Source organism: Ptychodera flava, chromosome 5 (genome assembly GCF_041260155.1).
Source record: "Ptychodera flava strain L36383 chromosome 5, AS_Pfla_20210202, whole genome shotgun sequence".
NCBI classification, from domain to species: Eukaryota; Metazoa; Hemichordata; class Enteropneusta; family Ptychoderidae; genus Ptychodera; species Ptychodera flava.
The window spans coordinates 19244885-19267204 of record NC_091932.1 but is presented as its reverse complement, the minus strand read 5'-3'; the positions used below and the strand labels follow the sequence as shown (position 1 = coordinate 19267204).

The following is a 22320-nucleotide window of genomic DNA, read 5'->3' as shown; positions in this document are numbered from 1 at the left end:
CGTTGTCGTGTTTGTTGGAATTAATAATGGTTCGCGATTCGTTCATAGGTATGTGCGCATGCGCATGGAACTTTGCGCAGAACGTCATCGAACTTGACCGTCGCGCGTGGGCTGTTGTTCGAGCAGAAGCATGAAACTTGGCGTTCCTGCTGTTTTCAGTGTTTTGCTGTTGATGCAGAGGCAAAGACATTTGTGTCTCTGTAAATAATACCGAGGCGGGAAAACATTCTTCGTGTAAGGCTTAGTGTTTCATGCCGAGTATTTCACATGGACGCAACGCCGACTTCTCAAGCGTGTGTCTTGAACGGTGCACTCTTGACGTCGGACTGAGTAATACCACTACCGATCCGTAACAATGTCAGACTCAATGTGGAAGATTTGGCGACGTCGAGGTAACATTTTCGTGGTGTTTTTTTATTTTAACCAGGTGATTGTGGAAGTAACGCTAGTTTATAGGCGTTCAAAGTCCTCACTGCCCAAATTTCATCCAAGTGTCACGATATTTTAGAATGTTTCCGGAAACCTGCTTTCCCAGTGTTGTTTATATTTTCTCGGCGGCGAAGGTGGGGGCGCAGCTTCCGCGACAACTTTATAACGTACACAGATGACAATTTGGCGGAAAAGTAGGACTGTACTTAATCGGGGAAAATTTCGTTGTGTTCCAAAATGTTCCCAGTTCAGAGGTTACTCCTTATACTCTTATTGCTATTTCAAGCAAAAGTCATCATGGTGATTATGCATGCGTGTGGTTTACGACACTACGGGAAAACTTGCAGTTACGCTCGACAGCTTGAATTTACTGTATCGGAGACTTGGTCATTCTCAACACTGTGCATGAGGTGAAGCCACAGGGGACTTAGGCTCCTTGTTTGTTTGTCTGTTTATGCGTTTCTTTGTTTGTCTGTCTGTTTGTTTGTTCATGCATTTGTTTATTGGTTACGTATATTGGTCAGTGCATAGACCCTCAAGAAAAACGTTTTTCTCGAGGGTCTATGGTCAGTGTTACATTTGTGTTCATGTTTTTCAATAAAGAACGGTGTCTGTTTGTTGACAAATATAGTCAATGATACTTTAAAAAGACTCTAATACAATCCAAAATATGAAACAAAGCATACTATACCCCTCCTTTGCCATTGGGAGTATAAAGCACTCATGTGTGTCCATCACTCTCTCTGAATACTCACCCCTTATGAGGACCAAAGTGAGTCCTTAGAAGGGGTGAGTATGCAGAGAGAGTGGTGGACAAACAATGAACCTAAGTCTCCTGTGGTGAAACACAGATATCCTGTCATTGTCGAACTACAGGCACATGTCAATGGAGGCCTATTGACTCTATAGGGAGCATGCTACTACGTGTAGTATAGGCAAACATGCTGCTCATAGTATCTCCTATAAGTCGACTTACCCCATTAAAACTGAAATGGGTGTGTACTACTGGCTTTATTTCCCCTCTGTACCATATGATATATGAAAGAAAGTCACGTTGACAGAATGGTGCGGAGGATGTTTTTGAATATCATACTGCATGCTTACAAAAAACCCCATAACCTTTGTGAACCACATATGATATTTGTGCAAATGGAATATATACAGTACTTTATATACTAGCTTCAACAAATCATACTTACCATATTCAAACAGGATTATGTGAAATTTGGGCTAATGCAGTGATGGGCAGTCTCAGAAGCTTTTTAATATTCCATCAATAATTGACTGAATCTTCGTGTTCCCATGAATTACGTACTGCATGCTTACAAAAAACCCCATAACCTTCGTGAACCACATATGATATTTGTGCAAATGGAATATATACAGTACTTTATATACTAGCTTCAACAAATGATACTTACCATACTCAAACAGGATTATGTGAAATTTGGGCCAATGCAGTGATGGGCAGAGTCTCAGAAGCTTTTTAATATTCCATCAATAGTTGATTGAATCTTATTGTTCCCATGAATGATTTCCAATCAGCCAATCAGGTAGAGAATAGTCAACCATAGAGTTAAAACAGGGGTGGTTGCCATTTTGAATTTCAAAACAGTATCAGTAAATCTTGGATTATTTATTTCTTCATTACTATATGCAGTAACCCCCGATTTTTACTCTAGATTTTGAAAGAGAATGGTTGAAAGATTTCTTGGGGAAAGTTTGAGAAAAAATTAAAGTATTTCACTGTGGAGGCGCATACTACCTTAAGTTGCTGTAAATAACTACAGTCCACGTATCAGATAGTGCCTCCCTATAGCCGCTGCAGATTGCCAGAGAAATTTTTGCTGTGTGCAATAATCTCTCTCTCTCTCTCTCCCACTCCCTCTCTCTCTCTCTCTCTCTCTCTCTCTCTCTCTCCCCCTCTCTCTCTCTCTCTCTCTCTCTCTCTCTCTCTCTGTCTCTCTCTGTCTCTCTCATCTGTCTGTCTCTCTGTCTCTCTCCTCCCACACACCCATGATTGGTAGATGGAACACAGAAAAGGGAGAAAAAGGATACACCAACACCAGTAGTCATTGCCTGTCCCTTCAAGGTGTGTCCAAATGAATTTGAATCCAGGAAGCAGTTGGCACAGCATTTGCAGCAATTTGACCATATAACTACTTATGGATGTTTTGATCCCACAGAAATACCACCCTTGAACACATCAGAAAGTAAGTAGAAAAAAGAGAGATTCACAAGATGTAAAGAAAGTTTTCACAGGCGTATTTTATCAAAATCAAAAGTTTCCCCATAGAGTTAACTTAGTTGACATTGGGCCATATTGAATTCCATTCCAAGTATTAGTAAATGTTGGGTAGATTTTGTAAGAGAATGGTTTAAAATTTCCGTGAGCAAAATTTGCACAAAAGTTAATAGATGCATCACATCAACATAGCTGCTGCTTTTAAATTGTACCATGTATATTATGACAAAATGTTTTAACTTTCATCAGTCGTCAGTGTACCTTGGATACAATGTTTACATTGGTCGTATAGGTCCCATGCAACCTTTGAGTGTAGTTCCAACACCTTCCCTTTAATATTTCCTTTAGGAAAGTTTCAAGGCATATACTACCATAAGTGGTACAAACCAACTGAAACCATATATATCGACTCTGGTTTTTTTATAGGTTGTATGAAGAAATTCATCTGCTCAGAGTGTCTATCCATACTCGATGAAAGCATTGTCAATTTACATATTGAAGAAACCAAACACTGGCCTTGTTTCCCAATAAAAATTGTCTATTACTCCTGCCCGACGTGTTTCCAGTTTTTCAACTGCCATTCCAAATGTGTCTTACACATGGATTCAATGGATCACCATCGAGATCCATTATGTGAAACTGGTAAGCAGCTTGAAATTGTTTCTGGTCTTGATATGCAAATTTCAAATGGCAGCTGAGAAAACAGTAGTAGTTTTTTGCCAGACTGTAAGCAACTTCTATCAAGTTGCACATCTGACAGTAGTCACAGTTTCGTTGCCACTTGCGTACCCAAGAATTAGTTCACCTCACAAGGGTCTAGTCATGAGTCAAACAAATATGGGTACATTGTGTAAATTTGTGTTTGAGAGCACATTAGGCTCCTATCCTAGGGGAAGCCTTATGTTAGATTTGACACTTGTTCAGAATCAAAGTTGTTAGTTTACATCAAATAAGTAAAAAACCCAAGACACTCAAAGATTTATGGCAATTAGAATAATTGCCAGCAGACATACCACAAAAAGTGATTTAAAGTTATTTAACCAGGCATTTCCTGATGTTTATTTTTGTTGTTTCAAAGTGCTGCTTTTCTCACAAATGGTTTAAAGGTAAACTGTCACCTGTTCCAATTTTGCCACAGTTACCATGGAAAGAGAAAATCTAACCAATCACAGATTTTAAGTGTTTGGCTGCGTTTTAAAAACAGCGCCCTCACATGGGCATTTTGAATACCAAGGAACACCCCTTTGACTATATATGGGCATTTTAGATTACAGGTGACTTTATACCTTTAATCCTTTTCCCACAGTGGTTTAGCCAAATCTCAATGTTATCAATGACGATTGTGGACGTGTAGACAGGGTATCAGGGGTGTGACTTAGGTTGACCCATCAGAATTTATATAATGAATTAATTCTCAACCCTGTAGATCCAACCGTGTCAAATGCTTTACCAATTCCAATATCTCAAGAAGTCTTCCGGACTATTGTCATTTCACTGAGATCATTCAAGCCACAGTATTTTGTCTGCAGTACCTGTGAAGGGGTTGTGCTGCCCCCAAAAGGTTTATCACTGCATCTTAAAGGGTATGTATAGTTTAACTGAAATATGTGTGAACATTATGGACTTCTATATGAAAAAAAATGTACGGTATATGTGATCTTATGGTAGTATGTATCTCTAAAGTGAAAGACTTAAACTTTTGCTCTTACCACATCAGCAATAAAAATCTGGGGTCACAATGCAAACTTTGAAACAAGTGAAACAAATCACTAAACATTTTGCGATATTTGAAATTCAAAAAGGCCAGCATCCCTGTGTTAACTCTATGGGGAAAAATAAAATTTTTGATTTTTGGAAAATTAAGATGGTGAAGTGTTTCTTTCTCCAAGAGCTTTAAAAAGAACCCCTACAAGTGGTAGATCAGAAAAGAATTGTAAAAATTTGAGAGTCTGAATATCTGTTTTCAAGGTGCTTTCAACCTTAATGGAAGGATTTCATCTGAGGTGTATTTGACTGGAACAGATTTGTTTTTTATTTACACTTACATAATATTATGATAAGAATGTTCAATCATTCCTACTGTGGGAATCTCGATGAGTGTCACACTTCAGAGTGACGCTATTTCTCCATTCACTTGGTGGAAACATAATCGTTACTAGCTTTGACGAAGATTAGGCTAATGTTGGTGTAAAGTGACGTATCGGCATTTGCATATACATGCATAAATCAAGAGTTTTGACACACAATGTAACTGTTTGGAAAAAAAAACAGTCCACGATTTGAAAACTCAAATTGTTTTTATGTCCAAATAAATTATGCAAGAATGCCATCCTTGATAGATAATTGTTTTACAGGTGTACACACCTGACAAATGAGGGCCTATGTAGATCATTAGATTTTATATGTTGGAGCCTGACATCTAAACTTGGCCAAATGAAGTACTTTAAAAGTTTAAAGACTTACACTAAAATGTAATTTATTTATCAACTTTTTTTTCTGATAACAGTTGTTCGAAGGCAAAGTTTTCACCATTTCCACACCACCCAGTTGCCAATGCTTTGCGTCTTTTTTTAACACCTCCCTGGCTGTGTTCTGTCTGTGGCTCATACCTGGACCAGACCGAGCCAAACGTCACCCGACACAAAGACATGTGTCAGAAGCTGAAGGAAAAGGTGTGTGACAAGTATTGTTGGAACTATATGGAGCCAGCGTTAGCATGTATAATTAGTGCATTTATGTGTTTTTTGAAAAGCAAAATCTTTGCCATATCTTTCTTGTTAGTATTTTGCTTAAGTAGATGGCAAAAAACGCATTGATAATTATTTTAGTTATATTCTGTATTTCTGTACAAGTTTATGCATGTCTGATTGTCTGAAATTCAACTCTGACAGAGATATCTCCAATAGCAGTAGTTACTTTACTGAAATACCTAGTATCAGTGCTGTATAAAATGGTCACTGGGTGCTGTTATTATCTAATTGAATGAGAAACCAAAGCTTTAGACCAGCATTGTCATGTAAGACTTGTGGTGACTGACAGTGAACACAAATTTTCATGGAGATTCCTACATTTTACTTTCTTCATTTTCTAATCTTTTGACATTAGAAATCTCGCTATTGTGAGAGGAAGTTGACCAGTATTACCCAACATGTGCTCTACAACAGCATGGCACTGATGTTGAAGTTGGCACCACCTCTATCATATAAACTCAAAGATTCACCGAAGGACAGTTCTTGTGACTGTAAACAAGCTGCAGTTCATCAGACCAAGTCAGCGGCGAAGAGATCTCAGATTAAAAAGTCGTTGAACAAACGAATTCCAGAGTTGAGCATTCTGAAACGCAAATTTCCAATCCTTCGTGCACCAGTACTTAACATAATACGGTTCGATGTACAGAAAGTGAAATGTCCGCCTACATCTACTTCAGCCAGGAACTCAGATGGAGCTAAATTATCTGGAGATGTGAGTAGCTCTGGAAGGAAAAGAACTTGCCATGAGTTGCTTCTTGGCAAAGGTCCTGTTACTGAAGACGTAAGACAAAATGCAGATTCTCAGGATGCCATATCACAATATTCTGTACGCTCAGCAGGTGAAAAGGAAACTCGGCCATGTCTCGATGCCAAATGTATTCAAAGCTGCACACACACTACAGCCTGTGGTTCAACAGCAGAGTATGTTGAAGCGTCAACGGATGAAAACAATAATGAGAGTCCGTGCTCAGCAGCAGGACTGACGTTAAGGAAGGCCAAAGCTTTTATGAATCTGGTCAAAACCTACCAAAAAAGGCTGGAAGGAAAAGCCTCCTGTCCTGCTGGTGTTGTTGAGGACAAATGTTGTGAGAAGACTGCTACCAGTAGTACACATGTTTCACATACTAACACTAACAGCTTGAGAGAGGGGAATGTTGGAAGGCAAGCAGACAGAACACATGTCGAAGAGTCTTTATTTGATGGCTTGGATGAGTTATTGAGCAAGTCCAAAGATTTGGCGTCGCCAACAGCTGAGGCAAAAGCCAAAAGTAAGAAAACCGCTCCGGCAGAGGGTAAAAGCTCAGATCTGGACTCAAGTTCAGTCAAAAGTTCTCATGAAAAACAACAACATCAACAACAACAACAACAACAAAAGAATGATAATTCAAGTCGTACAACTGAGAAAGAAGGGTCCCTAAAACAGAATAGTGTGGATCAAAGGGACCAGTGTAGTGAAGAGACAAAACTCGAGACCACAAGTCGCACAGAATCTTCCAAAAAGGTGAAACAGCATGTCAAGCCAGTTCAGAGGCAGCCTTTTCGCAGCGGTTGCATATCATCTTCATCACAATCATTGGCGTCTCCATGTGCACCATACAGTCCAAATCATTGTTCAAGCCCGTCCATTCAGTCTGCCAGGTCTGGGTCAAATATAACACCATATTCATCAGGGCAAAGTGGACATTCACTGCAACCAGGGCATCGGACATATACCAATCACACACCGTCCCAGTTTGGCCCACAGTCATCTCAAGCATATCAGAGAAATACCGAACCCTTTCACAATGGCCCAACACCTCCGCAGTCAAGACCCCAGAATGCCCACTTTTCACAGTCTGTGGTTGGTTCCCCGACGCCGGAGTCACAACCGATGTCTACTGCACATCAACAACTATCCCAGTATCATTTGCCTGATCAAAGGCAACCTACAAATAGTCAGCAAATGCCTTCCATATGTGGATCGCAGTCGAATCGCGCGTGTCCTGGAAATTGCTCAAATTTTTCACAAGAACGAGTAGCATACGGTCAACATCAGTCATTTCAGTCAGGTCTACCTTGTTCACAGCCTTTGCAGTCAAGAAATGCCCAACATAGAATGTCTCCAATGGGTTCACCGCCATTTCACGCACACGTAAGGATGGTTCAAAGTTCCCCAGCGTGGAATAGTCCACCATCACTCAATATGCAGTCAAGAAATGCCAATCAACCGATGTACCGGCTGAATGCCCCACGGTACCTTGCACAACAGAGAAATGCTCAGAACGCCCCATCTTGGAACTGCCGGAATGCCATGCCACCACCAGCCCTGGAACAATTCAGAAATCCTCACAATTCCTCACCTTTGATTGGTTCTCCACCACCCCAAGTACGTCCCCAAGGTATCCACCACCCACCCAGCTTATTGGGCTCCCCACCGCCTCAGGCACGCCCCTTTTACGAAGATGCCTGGCCGACAGAATTCCATGCACCACCAGGACAATTTCAACATAGAAATGACCCATGCATAGATGTTCCACATGGTACAGTGACACGCCGAGCCAATTGCCATCAGTCACATTGCCAGTTTAGTTCTCCTTCGGTACAAACGTACCAAGACAGACCGCAACCATTATGGCGGACGTACCGTGGAAACATACCTCGGCCACAGGCACATTTCCCACCACCAGTGCAGCAATACAACGGAAGGCAATACATTTGGTCCAACAAACCACGACAGCCAAAATGGCGAACTGAAACGCCAGAGCTGAAGCCATACATGCATCATCTTTTGTATGAACACAGAGCAGGGCAGCAACAGAGCCAGGCATGCACAATGGAATGTGAACAGAATAAACAACAACAAACAACAACAAATGATACAAAACAACAGAGACCAGCTCCGGGGCAAGAAAACAAACAAAAAAAGAAGAAACAAAAAACTATAGATTCTTCTTTAATGGCGAACATTAGCTGTGAACCAACTGTTGAACACTTGCTGGGAATGACACAAATTATTTTGGTGGATTTGGACAACTGGCCACAGTTATTCAGCTGGCTGCCTAAGGCCCTCCCAGCAGGGTCATTTGTGTGGGGGTTTTATGGGGGCGGTGTGACCTGGAAAGCCCCCTTCCAGGATGAGGTCTTCTGCCAGCTGGTGGACGTGGATTGTTTCCATCTACATCCAAAGTGTGGAACGACCAAGAACGCAGCTGATTTCGCTCTGTGCACACAGGTAAATACAAAAAGGTGCATCTGAATTTTGAAAATAGATGTACGCCAAGTGTTTCTTCTGGTGAGAAACATGGGCAGGACAGTTGTCAAAAAAGGCAAAAAGGATTTCTTTTGTTTCTGTTAAGAATGATAACGATTTCAGCCTATCAGACTAAACATAAGATGATGAATTTTGAAAATGACTGAGTACTGGTCTCAGGAGTATCAGTGACCTAGCAGACAATCTGTGCATCTCAGTTACTTCACCCAAAACTGTTTTATCTAGACAGTTGACAACTTGTATCTGTTACAAGTTGACCCCGAGTAATTTGTCAAGGGGAGGGGGGGGGGGGGGACCAGACCCCCATGAAATGGTGTTAGTAGTAACACTTTAGAGATGCATATACAAGTAGAACATTTCGTAGTAAAGTGGGATATCCCCCTTGTTGATGTCATCCTGGATGAAACATCGCCAAAAGTGCTTTTAAAGCTCCATTGTCTACATCTTGTAACAATAATTTTATGATTTGGAGGTATGATATGCCATGTTGTTTTACTGGTCAAGAAATGTGTGTGTGTGATTCCATATTCCACTGTAAATATTATCAGCTGAATTTAAATGCACATATCGTTTGGTGCACCCACTGCACAGCTTCATATAAAATATTGGCATTACAAGCCTAGTCAGTGAAGTAACGCAAAAGCTGTGTAATAAACTTACACTGTTCTATTCACTCATCAACATTGCAATGAAGATTACTGTTCCTTGAAACATTCTGTAACAAAGGCAGGGCAGGTATGATATGGGCACTGTGAAAATGCTACTTTTATATGTAGCTTGCCCAAAACTTTTGAAGTTGGTCTCCTAGGTCAGTGTTGATGGACACATCAACACTTGCACATCAACACTGGCAGAGCTTATATTTCTAAAGAAGTTAAAACCAGTGGGGAAAATTGGATGATGGCTCATTGTGACAAAGACATGCATACAGACACAGATACAGGGCTTTATTACGTGTTCAATGACAGTGTATGGTGAACTGCCCACGTTGCACTCAGTTTGCACAGACTTATTCATTAACACTATGTTTGTTGGGAAAGGTATTTTGTTGATTGCTGCTTCTTGGTTGTTGCATACTGTTCAAATCTGTAATAACTAGAATGTTTGTATGAGTTTGGTCAAAAAACCTAAAAACCTATCTTATTTGAAAATGTTTGCATGTTGATTTGTAGTTTGTAATTTTGTTATGGCACCCTGATGCCTTGTTTACATTGGCAGAGTTTTTTTAAGATGAATATTAGTTTTTAAATTTTTGTTGCTAGGCAGGACGACTTGATGCATTTCTGCCAAAGGAAATCCCCTTTGTCATTCTGTCTTCTGACCGCGGATTCATGGAGCTGAAGAAACAACTGGTAGCCAGCAACAGAGAAGCGCACCTACTGGATCCAAGGGCAAAGGAAAGTGTGACAATCCAACAATTTTTCACCCCGGATGTGATCATCAGAAAGCCGGAGGAGACGAAAAAATCGAGGGAGGAAGAAGAAAAAATTACAGGGTTGGAACCAATGGAACAATAGTAGCTTAGGCGCGTATAACTACAATGTCGTGTTCAGAGGGTATCACTTGAAACACTGATATAAGATGAAAACATCTTATTCATGCAGTCTAATTGCTGCCAAAGCAATTTATTTTTCAGCTGTAACGTCTTGCTAGGCTTTACCAACCCTTTCCCATAATATAAATGTAAAAAGCTACCGTCGCTTATTTGCAAAATGACTTTGGATATATTCTGTTTGTATTTCTTTTCTTTTCTTTTTCTGTCTGAATTCTTGCACAAAAATTTTCAAGTTTGTGGAGAAAGCAGGACAGTGAACTGGGATAGGACATAACAAGGAATCAAGGAAACTGCAAATTTTGAAACGTCAATTTGCTCGAGAACACGTACGGTTTACATGAAAGAAAAATGAATATCTGTTTGTCAGGACAGTGAATCGGGACAGAAATTACAAGGAATCATGGGAACTGTCAATTGGAAACTTTAATTTGCTTGAGAACACGGTTTACATGTCATTTACATAATAATGGCATGCAATGCCCTCATGCAAGCTGAACAGGATTATGAAGACTCAGAAAGGCACTTTCATTGAAAATGACCAAGTTCCGAACCAAAGCTCATTCATTTATTGATGAAATTCTATGATAGAATGTGTTAATATATATATGTGAATCATGCAATAAAATAACGTGAACAGATTTGAAGAGTTTGGTTGTTCTTTATATGCCAGTAGATGTAACTTTTGATGATTTTTTCCCACTATTTTTGCTTTTGTATGTCAGTGGCAAATTCTTTTTCTAGTTCTCACAACATGTTGAAACACCTACTACTATATAGCTTGTCACACGTAGCATCTATATTTGTAAGATGCACTCTTTTATTGTTTACATTTAAATTCTGGTCCAGAGCAGAATTCATTTGTCAACAATAACAATGCAGTCCACACATGTACAGGCTGAGCTGACAAGCTGAATACCAGTGTATTGCAAATTGCGTAGGACTAATAGGAGATTAGAACTAGAAACTGCAGTTGACATACAAAACAAAAATAGTTTAAAAAATCAAAAAGTTAACCAGACGTTTGCAGAGTTCAGAATCGCTAGTTTGAAGGTATGTTGTGCAATAGCAGGGATGTAGAAAATTTTGGTTACAGGTGGCAAAAATAACAGTACAGGCTGTTACACGTAGTGTATCTGCACATGAAGTTTGTGCAAAATGCCCTAAAGTTAAATTTCCACAGCCGGCAAATTTTAGCTGACAGCCAGTTGTTTTTTGCCAGCTGCCGGCTATTTTCTACATCCCTGAATAGGTATCAGGGTGAAAAAGGAAAAAATTCCTGGAATATCAGATAGGTTTTTGAACTGTTTCCAGGTCCTAAATTCACACTATTTCTCTCAGATGAAAGGAAGTTGAATGTCAAATTTGAAACGTACCCTGATACTGTATCATTTATAATACAACAAAATTTATGACTCATTATTTCATGTAGGTATATCCGTACATGCAGTTTGAGTGTAATGTACGTGCCTTAAGAATTTGGATTATTGATTGTCAACAGTATATCATCTTTGAGGTCAAAATAGGATTTGAGCGAGGATGCAGTTTCATTAGGAGAATTCCTGCTTTTTGCCTAAAGCAGGGGCTGTAGATAATTAAAATGTACACACGGTAAAAATGAAAATCAAAATGGCAGTGCATGCATGGGTATGTTTAACCCTCATAGCGCCAAAGTCAAATTTTGTCACCTTTATAAAATGTGCCCCAGTCAAATTTTTTTTCCGATTTTTGCCAAAATTTTGGTGAGAAATTGTAGCAAATGAAACGTGATGTCCATTTGATCCAAAGGTATCAAAAAAATTAGAGAAAAATTCATAAAAATTGGTAACATGTTGCACTGAAATTTTAGTGGGAAAAATTACATCACTCAAAGGGTTAAACGTGTACCATTCACATGGCCAACCTAGGATGTTCCTATTCAAATCAATGCACTGATTTGCACTCACATCGAGGCATGCATGTATATATATATATATATATATATATATATATATATATATATATATATATATATATATATATATATATATATATATATAATATATATATATATTATATATATATATATATATAATTATATATATATAAAATATATATATATAATTATATATATATATACATATATATATATATTTTTTTTCTTTCTTTTTACTTACACTCACATACTCCCTTGTAAATGTATTTCAGAAATTATGAAGCTTGTCAGAGTTTCCACATGCTTGTCAACTTCCATTTTATTCCTTGTGACTTAAAAATCATTAAAATATATTTTGTATAATTGAATTTGCAATAAATGTTTTTGGAAAGAATACAAAGTTCCTGCAAAAAAGATATATATTGTCAGTGTTATGGAAAGTCAATCTCAACTCATGAGGGTACTGTATGATTATCAATGTAAATCCTTCAGATTGCCAATGCTCTGTCGTAGAGTTTGAATAAATTCCAAAACTCCATCTTGATGTGTCACTTGTTTATCTGTGTGAAGGTAAAATATTCCAGACTCCAGTATCATTTTTAGCTCACGTGTTCACACATTTGAGCTAATGTCATAGTGATGTCTGTCTGTCTGTCCATGTGTGTGTTTGTGCCTGTTTACACGATAACTCAAAATCGGCTAAATGGATTCAAGTCAGATTTGGTAGACAGGTACTGTATGCTAATTGCATGAACTGATTAGATTTTGGTTTGTGTAGCTTGCATATTACTGAAGTTATGAACTATCATTTTTTTTCATGTAACGGTTTCTTATGGAGACAGTAATGACAGTGTTGACATATATCAAGAAATACTGCACAAAATTTCATGAAAATTTTCACATATGACAATCTCAAAACATTTTGGTGATACTGTGAATGTCATGTCAATTATCTGCCCACTTGCATATTAATGAACTCCTGTAATTAGTGACATAACTCTGAAATTCCTACACAAAATTTGATGATACCGGCTACAGATATTGATCTGATAGATATTTAATTGTACTGAGAAGCATTGGGCATTGTCAAGTTAAGAAATAGCTCATTTGCATATTTAATGAAGTTTTGTAATTAGTCATATAATTCTGAAATAAGCACACCAATTTTTTATAAAATCTGCTGAAGATACTGATCCGACAAATATCTGACTGTATTGTGAAGAATTAGTAGTGTAAAGTTAATTGAGGACTCATTTGCATATGTAATGAACTTTGTAATTAGTGATATAACTTTGAAATTATTGCACCAAATATGGTGAAACCTGATACAGTATTGATCTGATGAATATCTAATTGTTGTGTGAATCACTGAGCAGTGTCAAGTTAATAAATAACTCATTTGCATATTAAATGAAGATTTGTAATTAGTAAATGAAGATTTGTAATTAGTCATGTAACTCCAAAATAACTGCACTGAATTGATGAAATCTGCTGAAGGTACTGATCGGACAGATATCTGATTGTATTGTGAAGCATTTATTAGTGTGAAGTTAATTAAGCGTTCCTCTGCATATTTAATGAACTTTGTAATTAGTGATATAACCCTGAAATTATGGCATCAAATACAGTGAAACCTGCTACAGATACTGATCTGATAAATATCTAATTGTCATGTGAAGTACTGAGCAGTGTCAAGTTAATTAACGGTTCATTAGCATATTTAATGTACTTTGTAATTATTGATATTACTCCGAAATCACAGCATTAAATTTGATAAAACGTGCTACAGATGTTGATCTGCCAGATATGTAATTGTCCCATGAAGAATTGAGCAGTGTCAAGTTGATAAACAGCTCATTTGCATATTAAGTGATGTTTTGTAATTAGTGATTTAACTCAGAGAGTACTGCGTGAAAGTTGATAAAACCTGCTACATATAATGATCTGAGCAATATCTTATTGTTCTGTGAAGCGAAGTACTGTGTAATGAACCTGTTGTAAACCATGTGAGCACATTCAGTTCACATCTGGTAAGGACTATGAGCTTCCACATGTTCCAACATATTCCGTTTTGAATTACAAAATCACCAAGACCTGACCAAGAATTCACTTACTCATGGAAGTGAACAAAATTTTGTTACACATAACTCTCAGCTAGATATCTCTTCAATATAATTATGCATGATTGTTAAAAGAACCTCCACATTCTGCAAGTTCATTGAAAAGTTTTCATTACACACTGTTTTCAACATTGCGGAAAGTGTAGTGGCACAGTACAGCAAATCAAAGTTGAATATAGCAAGAGAAGAACCAGTAAAAGTCTGCCTGTTCTAACAAATCTAGCATGCAGTTGGAAGGCTAAGATCAAATTTAGTACAAGTCACACATTTATGCAAAAATATACCCCCTCCTGTACCATAATGGAGGAAAGCAAACTTTGCGCTACATAATGTATGAAGCAAAGTCAAATACATTTGGTTGTGCAAAGTCTGCCATATCCATTATGGGCCGAGAGCAAGTACATCATTGCTGTTATTTTACAGTTTTGGGAAATGACAGTGAATCTTTACATATAGAAAACATCTTGGCCACAATGCTGGATAATCAGATACATTATCAGTAATAATTTGAGGGTATGACATCACAAAATTCACTGGCATTGACAAGCTGTTAATAATACCACAGATAATGTGAATGAATCTACTGCACCATAAACAAAGAGGATCTAAAAGCTAAGTTTGCTGGTCCTAAATACATGCTATGTTTTACATGTACTGTAAAAGCAGATTGCATTGGCCCAATCACCCAGTGAAGAAGGAAATTCATTGATCTGGGGGAAAAAATGGGGGGGGGGGGGGGGCGTAGCTCGTAAATGACGGCATTTCTTGTAAGCAGGTGTGTGTTGTGTCATGATAATCAGATCAGGACACTTCACAATAGACCTGAGGCCAATAGTCTTATAGTACAAGCAATGTCACAGGCGGCCCAAAAACTATTACTGAGTTTTTCTCACAATTTTCTCTATCATTTTCTCTCCTTTTCTTCATGCTCTGACTGATCGGACTAAATAAAATAAATGGTTATATAACCTAACCTAGCCTCTGTGACTCTTTATTTATTTTACACTCCATTACAAGGACGTATATCTCTCATACACACATGTTGTAATTAATTAGTCAACACAACTACTTATGCTAATCCGTGGACTTATCAGGGATTTTACGGGTTGGTCAACATCGCGAAAGATAGGAAAGGTTACTAAAATTGGCTCCTTTTTCATTTACATCTCTATCTTTGCAATGTTGACCAACCCTTGATAAGCCCACGGATTAGCATAATTAGTTGTGTTGACTAATTAATTACAAGATGTGTATATGAGAGATAAACGTCCTAAAGAGTCAAGAGGCTATAGGTTAGGCTATATAAGGTGGGTTTACACGTGTATTTTTTTAAACCTGAGGGAATCTGATTAGTCGCTCTGTAAATATTCCTTATCAGCGATCTAAGCGATCTCACGTTTACACGTCATACACAAGGTATAAATTTAGTTCGGGTCAAGCCAAAGAAATAACGCCACCAACAATACAGTAGTCTTTATAACAACATATAGCCCGTACATCGAAACGACAAAAATCAAGCAAGCCCTGACAGAAAACTGGAGTGAACTTGAAAAAGATGAAACACTAAAAAAACTGTTCCAAAACCAACCAATAATCGCATATAGAAGGAACAGAAATATAGGCGACACACTTATAAGCGCCAGACTTCACAAAAACTACAATAGCTCAAACTCAGATTCACACGAACCTACACAAACACAACAAGATCAAACAGTAGACATTCTAGCTTCCCTACCAAACGTAAGTGGAACAACATATTACCAAATAAAAACAATCAACCATTCAACAGGTCTCACCAATCAAAAATGAATTTTAAGCGACTGATGAAGAAAATTCTGTTTTCAAAGCGTAGCGCCAAAGGATTGCAGTGTCACAGTAGTCTCTCTGCTTCAGTGCGGATTAACACAAGACACCTAGATTACGGGTACGTCTCGCCATGGCTAAGCAACATTTTACATAAAACAGCCAAACATGACATACACTTATATTATACACAATATCATACACAAAACGCAAACCACCCAAATGTGAAAGATGTGTTGAGTTGCTTTCCCTTTACTACCAGTTGCTTTCCCTTTACTACCTACAACTCATCGTAAAATGGCACCGTTTTTCTAGCTCTGCCACTACGACGGTTGTTGTTGGACACAGACTTGAACTGAGCTCGCAACCGTTTGATTTTGTTGTGGCATTGTTCCGCTGTCCTCTCGAGTCCCTTCTCCCTGGCCTTGGCAGCGACGACTTCATACACTTGCCGATCCCTCGACGTGCCGTCCATCATACGGATGACGTTTTCGTCTCTCCAGATTGACATTAGTAGCCTGATCTCTTCCTGTGACCAATTGTTGCCGCTATCGCGAGAGCTTCATACTTGAACACCGCCCACTGTGGTAATGACCGCAAGCCCGAAGACAGGATAGGCCTATAGTTCGGCGTTTAGTTCGGTGTTCTGGTCACACGTGTAAATAGGCCATTGTTTAGTATGGAGCACCGAACCCGGACCAGCCCCCCGACACCGAATTAATTTAGTTCTTTGTTAGTTCGGTGTTGTCTGTTCACACGTCCAACTGACACAAGTTTAAATTTATTCCGGTGTCAGCTCCGGACTTAACTCACACATGTAACCCCCCCTATAGTCATTCATTTTATTTCCTACATTCAGTCAGAGCATGAAGGAAAGGAGAGAAAACTGAGAAAAACTCAATAATAAGCTTATTAATAGTGTATGGGCCGCCTGTGGCAATGTTTAGTCTTTTGAATAGACAACTTTTCCAGCAACCAAAGTCTTCTGCAGGATGAGGTCACCGTCAAATAATAGCAAATCTGCTCTCTTGTTTGGTTCAATTTTGCCGATGTGATCGAGCTTTGCTATCCTGAAAAGAAAAAGATATCAATCAGGTTGCAGCTCCAGAATAAACCATACTTTGATTTGATGTTGGCATAATAACAATAATGTGAAGATAATGTGAGGGCTCAGAGGGACTGTGGTGAGGGTAATCATGAGTGATCAAATCTTACCCTGTGTAGGCTATGTATTATGTTCTTGTTGATATGTATTTCTGCACAGTTATTGTGCCTGTCCATCTGGATGTGTGGCCAATATACCTATCAATGTTTTCCACCAGTTGCAGGGGCATAGGTTGGGGGAATATGGTATAACTGGGGAAACTGATTGCAAATTGTATCCCAAGACCGGCAACTTCGATCGCAACGGTATCCACCACCCCCAGTGTAAAACATTATCTATTGCATGATGCACAATAAGTACAATGAATCAAAGATGATATTTGTTTCATACACTGATTTTGTGATAAAAGAATTCAATGCAATGAGACGGTAAAGAGCATTGACATGCCATGCATCGAATACTAGAAAACATGTGATATTGCATATATCATACCAGTATATTGATGGCAAAGACACTCCAATCCGATTGCTCTACACATGAAAATAAACAGTGCAATAGACCGGTACATGTATGCAATACTGTACAGTCAGAACACATGCCAGCTCTTCCTGATTTTTACTTTATATGCCATGATTGCAATATAGTAGCTGTTACAATATAAGAGCAATAAGCCACCTCAGTTAACATATGCAATCACTATTACATGGGCATACAATGTACATATTGTGAACTGGTAAAAATCATATAAAATCATGGTTTATTGCCGAAGTGTCAGCTGGTAAGTATATACAGTACATACCGGTACATATATATGGGTGCTAAAAGATACCCGGAAATTTGAGGAAGTTTCCAGATATTAAACAAAGTCATGCCATCATAAACTAGACCATACTGTGTAATTCATAGAGCTTCAATGTTCCACTCAGTGAACATATTCATCAGGCCATGGGCAAGATGCAGTAGACATGATACATACAGTGGTATACCGGTATATTATCATGTCTTGTGTCACATCAGTGTCATTATTATCGGCAAGTTTTTAAAGGCCCAGCTGCTGTAACTTTTGAATTTTTTTTCACTATTTGTTTGATATATGTCAATTGCAAGTTCTTTTTCTACTCCCCAAAGCATGTTAAAATACCCAGTATTTAGCTTCTCAACACAGCATTTATACATTGTTATTGTTTACATTTAAATTCTAGTTCACTTGTCAACAATAAATAACACATTTACACATGCACAGCCTGAGTTGACAAGCTGAATACTGTGTATTCAACACGCTGCTGGGAGTCCAACAAGAAACTGTAGTTGCCATTAAAAACAAAGGATGTGTTCATTTGCATATCTGTGAAAACAATAAATTCACTAAACACAATGCATGTAAATGATATTTTGTAGGCTACCCAGATTTCATTCTTACTGTTGCACGTTTGAGGTTCAAAGCTGAAGCTAATCTGTACATACTGAAATTGAACAAAACTACATTGTTGAACACATAAACAAATGACATGAAAACAACGTACTTTGCAGGGGTTTCTGATACCATTGCTGCGGCTTGTGCAACATCTACGTTTAAAACCTTGACAAGTGATCGGAAAGCATCCATGACGGAACAACAGCTTCCTGCCAGTGTCTTGGTGCCGGAAATGAAAAGGCATTTACCATCCTCTGACACTTGCACTGAAAGAGAAAATAAAAGGAAGAAATAAAAAAAAACCGCAATTATACGGTGTCGCTCAAATTGGTATATACCAGTATGGGTTACCAATGATCAACAATAAATGTTGTTTCTATCTGTTCAGTGCAGGAAAATTCTACGTTGATGTTATGACAATGATTTCTGCACAGTACAACCAGAAAAACAACAAGAAATATTTAAACCAGAAAAAAAGAATGACAAAAGTAAATAAGGTCTGAAACTTTAGGTACTGGATGTCAACTTTAGCAACATGCACAGCACTACAGCTAGCCCCTCTTAGTTTGAGCATAGACAGTCTTTCCCCCTCTTCTGTCTATGGTTTGAGATGGTCTGTTAATATTAACAGTTCATAAACAATAACAGGATATGACTTAAGCCTGTTTCAGTCACTGGCATGCCATCACTCCTGCACATTTGCAGGATTTCCCTTTTTCTTACCTCATTTGCACATTTTTGACACTGACATGTTCATTTGAACAAATTCACATCTCAACCCCTGCATCTACCTGTACACCAAATACTGAGATTGTAGCTTTGGCGGTATGGGAGCCTTTGTGTGTGACGGTCATACATCCGCACATTCATACCCACAAACATACAGACGCCACTGACTCATCATATAAGCTCTTTTTGGTATTTATATACAAAACCAAATATGAGCTAAAAACTTCAAAAGACGGTTCAAAAGACTATCACATCTTTAACAAGTTTTATGACATTGCTGAATTTCATTGTAAAAAAATTAAAAAATATTAAAAAATATATTATTTTCTGTCTTAATCATTTTATCTGCATACTGACTACTGGTTACTGTGCCATAGAAATATTCTATGTCATGCAATCATAAAAGCCTTTTTCGTAAGCTTTCTTGAAGGATGTTTTCTGGGGCTTTGTCTGTTTTGTGGTTTATCCAGCTGTTATTCTATGGTACAGAAATATATTAGGGTGCAAACAGAAACACTGATTTTCAAAACGTATCGCAAGTTTTTTCGTAGTTTTGCTTGTCTTTTTTCTGTTCTTGAGAAATGTGCCATATGTTCAGTGGCTCGGAAGGTTACGACTGATGATAGATTGATATTATTCACAGCAACTTACTTGCAAAGGGCCAGTGGCTGTAACTCCTGATGATTAATTTCATTAGTTTAATTTTCAATGTCAACTATAGAGTAACCTTCTATTCCTCAGGGAATCTTGAGATACACGGTATTCAGCTTGTAAACTCAGCCTGCACATGAGTAGACTGCATTTTTTTGTTGACAAGACGATTCTGGTCTGGACTAGAATTGAAATGTAAACGATAATAGTGCATTGTATATGCACAGACACTCTGTTGACAAGATGAATACCTGGCATTTCAACATGCTTTGGTGGGTAGAACAAGAACTTGCATTTGACATACAATACGAGAATAGTGAAAGAAATCATCAAAAGTTACAGATACATGTATTGCCCTTTCATAAGTCTGAAACTAAGGCCATTGTATACTATACCTGATTGGCTATTTAGAAATGATTCATTGTTGTTGATGGTGTTTAACAACCAATTAACTACAAGCTTCCAAGATGCAGCACAGTGCCAGAGCAGACTTACTTTTTCTGCTGTTGTAGATAATCTCAGCGCCTGGTTCTGGCTTTGCAGTACAGTCTGATATGAAGGCTACGTTGCTGAAATGTCTTGCCTTGAGAAGAGTTGATATGGTCATTGCATGCCTGTGGAAGGTGAGGGGAGATGGAAACAAACACACATCAGTTCATGACAAAAACATGGAATCTACACTCAGGGATGACTGAATCCATTCACATGGTTCTCCATAATGGGATTTTAGGGTTGGGCAATCACGCTGTTTTTGGAGCAATCTATTCATATGTTAATAACCATACAAAAGAAGATATTTTCACAACAAATGAATATGCAAATGATGTATTGTTATGTAAATTGACTGTTCCTCTGTTTTTCCGATCTGTGGAGAACACTGATTCAGTATCACTGTAAGTCCAGTTGTCCAGTTTGTTTGTCCTGTACACATACTGTTGGGACCACTGATTATCGAAACACATGCACAGCATACAAACACATTGCATTTAAGTTCTAGCGCCCATTCTGGCAGCAACGGAATGACTACTTCACTGGACTGAGCAAGTGGTGGTCTTGGATCATCACTGCCATTGAGACTTGATTTGTCCAGCATCGACAGATAGTGTAGGAATATTTTAATGTAGTAACCAGATACCGATACAGTGACTCTAATAAACCTTGAAGATGAACGATATGATCAAAACTTGCTCTGGAGCGATGCAAGTCAGTTTTCTTTTCAGAAGCAGTGATTATGATACATGCAGATACCAGCTTAGAAACCTTCTTTTATACATGTAGTTGCCCTTTGCTGTAGATATTTTACATTGTCACAAAAAACCTGAACAGGGAAGGGATGTGTTCACAGTTGCAAGAATCACCAACAGATGCCAAGTATATGTGTTCTGCAATTTCAGCATATAACAATATACTTCACCATCATCCATAGCAGCAAGTTATTTGGAAACATAGTATTGACATTCTATGGACAAAACCGTTCCCTCATAGATAGATACGGTAGATTCAAAATTCTGCAGCAGAAATATAGCCACTGAGGCCCTAATTAACGGTTTTTTGAGGATGTACTCCAAATAAAGACGATTGTTTATAAAATGGTCAAGGGATGATATAGTACTGGTAGTCTTTAATTCTAATACAACACTATGACAATAAATTAATACGAGTACATCTGTGTAGAAAGCCTACAAGTTGTGAATAGTTAGACGATACCTATATTAACTGCTACTTTTGTTCATCTCATAAATAACTTCTCTGCTTCAATTCCCATTATTCTATGATTTAGTTTGACTCACACATGACGGAGATCTCCGATGACTTCCACAGTTGGTGGCTGTAAACCCTCATACTCTGGTAAACTCGGGAAATCTTCAGTCAGGCCGAAGTTCACTAGGCTGGGTGTTCTGCAGGAAAATAGCCAAAATTCAGACTTTACACATATTCGGGAGTGATGATCGATGTACTGTGCTGGTTACAGGCAAGTGTCACGGCTACAATCTGATTTGCACGTAAAAGTACAAATACATTGCCAACTCTGAGAGGCTTCCTTGCTACCAAATTATGATGGAGTATCACTTTGCTGATGAACACTGAATGGATCATCAAGTTGAGTACTTGTGTTTGAGGTCAAAGTTCAAAGCAGGCAGTATGAAATACAAGAGACAGATCCAGTGTATCACACAATCACGTATCTGAAGACAATAATTTGAACATATATTATCAAATGTTAACTTATATTAACCACATCTTTTAAAAAAGACAGAGTTCAGAATCTCATATGCATATAGATTTCTTGGTCACACTAAAGCATTTTCTGTACGTCGGAAAGGACGATATTGAATGCACATGTCTATAGGAGTATC

At 38.2% G+C, this 22320-nt stretch overlaps 2 protein-coding genes across 3 annotated transcripts in view; one reads left to right on the top strand and one right to left on the bottom strand.

Annotated features, from left to right (window-relative positions):
• Positions 1–248: 248 nt before the first annotated feature.
• On the top strand, positions 249–12175 carry LOC139133184 (uncharacterized). Its single transcript, XM_070699618.1, has 7 exons — positions 249–392; positions 2457–2642; positions 3101–3316; positions 4101–4257; positions 5181–5346; positions 5780–8635; positions 9937–12175. The coding sequence occupies exons 1-7, from the start codon at positions 356–358 to the stop codon at positions 10189–10191; spliced, it is 3873 nt and encodes a 1290-aa protein (XP_070555719.1). The 5' UTR covers positions 249–355; the 3' UTR covers positions 10192–12175.
• A 267-nt stretch (positions 12176–12442) lies between these two features.
• Positions 12443–22320, bottom strand: part of LOC139133182 (N-acetylglucosamine-6-phosphate deacetylase-like) — a 27976-nt gene continuing 18098 nt past the window's right edge. Inside the window, exons 7-11 of one of the 2 annotated variants that reach the window (XM_070699616.1) lie at positions 21754–21861; positions 20459–20577; positions 18693–18849; positions 17006–17134; positions 12443–15114 (exon numbers count right to left, since the gene is read on the bottom strand). In XM_070699616.1, coding sequence (XP_070555717.1) covers positions 17008–17134; positions 18693–18849; positions 20459–20577; positions 21754–21861 — 511 coding nt within the window. In that variant the 3' untranslated portion in view covers positions 12443–15114; positions 17006–17007. Of the gene's footprint in view, positions 15140–16973; positions 17135–18692; positions 18850–20458; positions 20578–21753; positions 21862–22320 lie in introns of both variants that reach the window. The other variant, XM_070699614.1, reaches the window with a different exon arrangement.